Source organism: Chenopodium album, chromosome 17 (assembly GCF_948465745.1).
Source record: "Chenopodium album chromosome 17, dcCheAlbu1.1, whole genome shotgun sequence".
Lineage (NCBI taxonomy): Eukaryota > Viridiplantae > Streptophyta > Magnoliopsida > Caryophyllales > Amaranthaceae > Chenopodium > Chenopodium album.
The window spans coordinates 27,379,958-27,381,418 of NC_137850.1; the positions used below are offsets into that span (position 1 = coordinate 27,379,958).

Sequence of the window (1,461 nt, forward strand, 5' to 3'; positions counted from 1 at the left end):
TCACGGTTTCTATTCACCATTCTGGGTGGTCTCTGCCACTTATCATCAGCCTTGTTCACGCTGAAGATATGAGATCTCGAATGAGTGAGCGGAGTGTATTGGTCAAACCTCCCAATCCTGCCTTCTCATTTCTGGTCTGATCTTCTCACTCCTATCGCCCTGTCTGCATCCTTGCGACCTTGTTCAGCTCTGCTGGGCTGATCCACCCTAGCTGTATTTTCAGCCCGGGTGACTTCAGCTCGCTTAACTGGGTCACTTGGTGCTTTTCTGTTCAACATTGCCCTGTCAGTCTCATCTGCCTTTATGAACTCGTGCGCTTTTCTCAGCGCTTCAGCCAGCATTTTAAGACTCTTTCATCCCATATACGCTCTTAACGGTGAGCCCGGTAGCAAGCCGCTCTACATTACTAGCAGCGCTACCTCCTGGTTCATGTTCGGGATGGTTATTGCTTCTTTGTTAAATCTGGTGATGAACTCTCTTAGGGGTTCATCTTTTCCTTGCACCAGTGACATCAGTTTGGTGGTCATTTTTGTACAATCCACCAGGGTGACAAAGTGCTCCATGAACATTCTCTTCAGCTGATTATAGGAGTAAACGGATCCTTTTGAGATGGCTCCGTACCACTCAGCCACCTGCCCTTCCAAGGTTAGTGGGAATGCCTTACACCAGACTGAGTCTGTCATGGTGTACAGTACCATGTGATTCTCAAACGCAGAAACATGGTTCTTAGGTGTTGTGGTTCCATTGTACTTACAGCTAGGCATCTTTATTTTCTCCATCGGCTCCTCTTAAATCTCCCTACAAAATGGGGAATCATCTGGAATAACCTGGATTCGCGCTCGCTTCTTCCTGTCCAGACTTGGTCCTCGCTCAGAGGTTGGTAACTTGCCGTGAGCAACTCAAGGCTCCGGGCTGCCCTTTTCTTGGGCTGCCTCATCCACACTCCATTCTCGATTCAATTTCCAAGCTTCTAGTTCCAGCACCTTCTTCCTCGGCTGGACTAGTTCTTCCTGCTCAGGGGTGAGGTTATAGGTATCGCCTTCTTCATGGATGACTCTGTAGCTGTAGCTACTGGTGGGTAGCCTGTCCCTTTACCGAAATTGGTAAGGACTGCTGTCATGGCTGCCAACTGCTCTTTACTGCACTTAGAGAGGTTCTGCAGAATGGCTGGCATATTGACGGGCTGCGGTTTCTGGGTTACTGGTGTTGGAATGATGGGTTCATTGTTCGTGCCTGTCGATGGCATTCTGAACTTAAAAGATGAACTAGACCCTATCGAATCTATTGGCTTCGCTGCCGCTTTGGTTGTAGCAGACGTCGATCCGGCGGGATTAGATTTCTGGGAGATATTGGATTTGGGTTTTTCGGTTGATCCTTTTGGATCGAGGGTTATTGACGCTGTTTTTTTGTGGTGTTTGGTTGGTTTCGCTGGTCTTAGAGACTGGTGTTTGTGCAACTTCC

The 1,461-nt window shown here is 48.3% G+C and overlaps 1 protein-coding gene across 1 annotated transcript; it reads right to left on the minus strand.

The window, feature by feature from the left end:
* Positions 1 to 398: 398 nt before the first annotated feature.
* On the minus strand, positions 399 to 764 carry LOC145588777 (uncharacterized). Its single transcript, XM_081645383.1, has one exon. The coding sequence runs from the start codon at positions 762 to 764 to the stop codon at positions 399 to 401; it is 366 nt and encodes a 121-aa protein (XP_081501509.1).
* Between the last annotated feature and the right edge of the window lie 697 nt (positions 765 to 1,461).

What these genes read in the sequence shown, in the direction of transcription:
- LOC145588777 (XM_081645383.1), bottom strand. Translation starts at nt 764, where the DNA reads ATGCCTAGCTGTAAGTACAATGGAACCACAACACCTAAGAACCATGTT.